Source organism: Myotis davidii, unplaced genomic scaffold (assembly GCF_000327345.1).
Source record: "Myotis davidii unplaced genomic scaffold, ASM32734v1 scaffold827, whole genome shotgun sequence".
In the NCBI taxonomy this organism is placed as follows: domain Eukaryota; kingdom Metazoa; phylum Chordata; class Mammalia; order Chiroptera; family Vespertilionidae; genus Myotis; species Myotis davidii.
Window position 1 is genome coordinate 1,584,014 of NW_006297815.1, and position 2,934 is coordinate 1,586,947.

The window sequence follows — 2,934 nt, forward strand, 5'->3', positions numbered from 1 at the left end:
AGAAACTACCCCCTGAGAGTCGGGGGAGACCAGAGGGGTTGAGACGAGAGGGTAAGGTACTTGGGGGATTCCCAGCCTCCAGAATGAGGAACTACAAAAATACACTTAAACAAAAAATGAGACAAGTGTGGGCTTCTGAAAATCCCGGAGACATGCTCGGTCGGGCATGTCTGAGCCCTCTGGTGCCCGGAGAAACCCTTTCTTGGGTCCCCTGAACTATTCATCTCCCCCACTGCCCCCCTATGTCATCCTGAACTCAGGATGCGGAGACATGGCCTTGAGCAATCCTCCTAGGTCGGATCACCCCTTGTGCCCACAAGATGCCCTGGAAGAAGGCAGCCCAGCTGGCAAGGAGACGATAACCACTCTAAGAGCTGGCATCTGTCCACATGCGAAGGGACAGGAAACCAGCCAGACCCTCCCCTTCCCTCGGCCCGCCTTCCTTCCCACTGCTGGCCGGTCTTGGAGGCGAACCGGACAGACGCCAGCCTTTCCTGAAGAAGGCTTGAGTTTCCCCAAACCGCAACCCCATCCACGCTGTCCTGGCACGTTGCCTGCAGTGCCCCCGCGTCGCACCCTCTGCGGGCCACCTGGAACCCCAACCTGGGAGGAGAGAGAGGCAGCCTAGCTAATGCAGCCAGGACCCCAGGGTCCAGGCTGAGCTTCCACCACCCTTCTGTCCTCAACAAAATCAGGTAGAAGAGCCCTTCCCCGAAGGAAGGCTTCTCTGCCCCTTCCCCTCTCAAATCCCAAACTCCGCCGTCGGGTCGGAGCAAAAATCCAACTCACGGCGGCGAACCAGCAGCCCAAGAGGAGACACTGCAGAGGCAGGCGGACCATGGCGAGGTCGGGAACAGGCGGCGCGGGAGCGTGCGGGACCCGCTCTGTAGTAGCTCCCGGGCCTCAGCGGTGGCCTCGCCCACTAAAGGGGCGTGGTCTCCGAGGGCCAATCGCGGCCGGCCTCGCTGGGGAGGGCGGGGCTCCCGGCGACTCGCGGGTCTGGGATTTCCCCAGGATATTCCCGGGTTCAGTTTCCCCGGGGAGTTTAAGGACGCGCTGGGAAAGAGGAGTGGAGGGTCCCAGGGAGGGCCCTTCCTCCTTAGCCCCCGGGACTCCAAAGGCCAAGCTGGAGAGAGGAAGGAGCCTGCAGGCTTTCCTGGGGGGCGAAGGAAGGGGAGAGATCCCCACCGGGGCTGGGAAGACACCACAAGGACCCCCACGGTTCTTCCCCCGCCGCCTCCGGGAATCCCAGCAGAACCGAAAGCGTCCCCACCGCGGGTGGAGAGGCCTAAGGAAGTTCCCCCTCCCGATCCCCCAAAACGGGAAGGCCACCGCTGGGGTGTGGGAAGGAGGGCTGGGGAGGCGTTTCAAGGAAGAGAGTTTCCCTCTTAGAGTTTCTCTTTCAAAGGAAATTCCCTTCTATGTGCCCAGCGTCCCTGCCTCCCGTCCGTCCATCCATCCATCCATCCATCCATCCATCCACGCAACCATGCGCCCCTCCACCACCAGAATCTATCCCATCCCAGTTTCCTTCTGTCTCTAAGCACTAGGACCCCTTGAGAATCTCAGGAGACTCCCACTCTCTTGTTCTGCAGAAACACACACACACACACACACACACACACACACACACACCTTTGTGCTCACATTTCTCCAGCCTGGCCCTCCCATCCTTTCTTGAATCGGTGTTAACAGTCTCTGCTGTGCAGCACACAATAGACACCAAGTTTCCTGGGTTCTACTCTAGGCTCTGCCTCTGATGGGCGGAGTGCCCTTGAGCGCAATTTTTCCCCAATGAAACCTGGAGAACTAGAACTAGACAGTGGTTGAGGTGATAATTCTCCAAGCTCTGAATTTCTGAGCCAGGCCAAAGACCAGGGTGTGCAGAGCTAGGGGGATGGGAGAGGAGAGGGCTGCTAACCCCATTCTCCTGGCTTCTGATGCAAAGAGCCTGTGGATTTTACTTCTGGAAGCCAACCTCTCTTTTCCATCACCTCTGCCACTACCCTAATTCAGAGGCTCATCATCTTTCACCTGGACTGTCCCAACAGCCTCACCCAGTCAATAAATATGATTGAGCCCCTACTATGTGCTAGGCAACTCTAACAGCTTTTCTCTCTCCCTTTCCCTCCTCCCCCACACCCGCCCCGCCTCCCTCTCATTTATACTGCAATTCCTTTTATAAACCCCAGATCTAATCTGATCAGGACACTCCACTGCTTAAAAACTTCTTTGGGCTTGCCCAGCTGGTGTGGCTCTGTGGTTGAGCATCAACCTGTGCACCAAGAGGTCCCTGGTTCAATTCCAGTCAGGACACCTGCCCAGGTTATGGGCTGGATCCCCAGTAGGCAGCTTCAGGAGGCAGCCTAGAGATATTTCTGTCTCTCCCTTCTCTCTCTAAGATCAATAAAAACATACTTTTTAAAAACAAAATCAAAAACCCCTTTGGGCTCCCCTATACCCTCAGGATAGTTCAAACTCCTTCTTGCAGAGCAAACCCTTCTCCACTCAGCCCCAACCTCTGTCCCCACTCCCCACTCACTCCCTGTCAAATCCTCCCATGTATACTGGCTTTAGCCATGCTCACCTCCCAATTTTCCAAACACACAATTGTCTTTTCTTACTGTGTCTTGCTGTTTTCTTCTTCCCCTTCTCCTTCCTGAAGCCAATTTAAATGTTGCCTCCTCTTAAGTCTCCTCTTAACAACCTGAGACACAGGTAGGTACTCTGCTCCGCCTCCCCCCCTTCCCCACCGTGTTCCCACAGCATTATCATGCTGGGCTATAACTCCACCTGCTGCCCACATTTGACTGTGAATTCCTTGAAGACAGGACTAAATCTATCCGAGGCCTGGCACACAATAGAATACCAATACACAATCACTGAATGAATGAGTGAGTGAGTGAGTGGGCTCAGTAACTTATCATTCTAATC

General features: G+C 55.5%; 1 protein-coding gene across 4 annotated transcripts in view; it reads right to left on the bottom strand.

The window, feature by feature from the left end:
* Window positions 1-911, bottom strand: part of CD40 (CD40 molecule) — a 12,078-nt gene extending 11,167 nt beyond the window's left edge. For all 4 annotated transcript variants that reach the window (XM_015570373.1, XM_006773534.2, XM_015570372.1 and 1 more), the window contains exon 1: window positions 790-911. In XM_015570373.1, the coding sequence (XP_015425859.1) occupies window positions 790-840 (51 nt within the window). In that variant the 5' untranslated portion in view covers window positions 841-911. The remainder of the gene's footprint in view (window positions 1-789) is intronic.
* Between the last annotated feature and the right edge of the window lie 2,023 nt (window positions 912-2,934).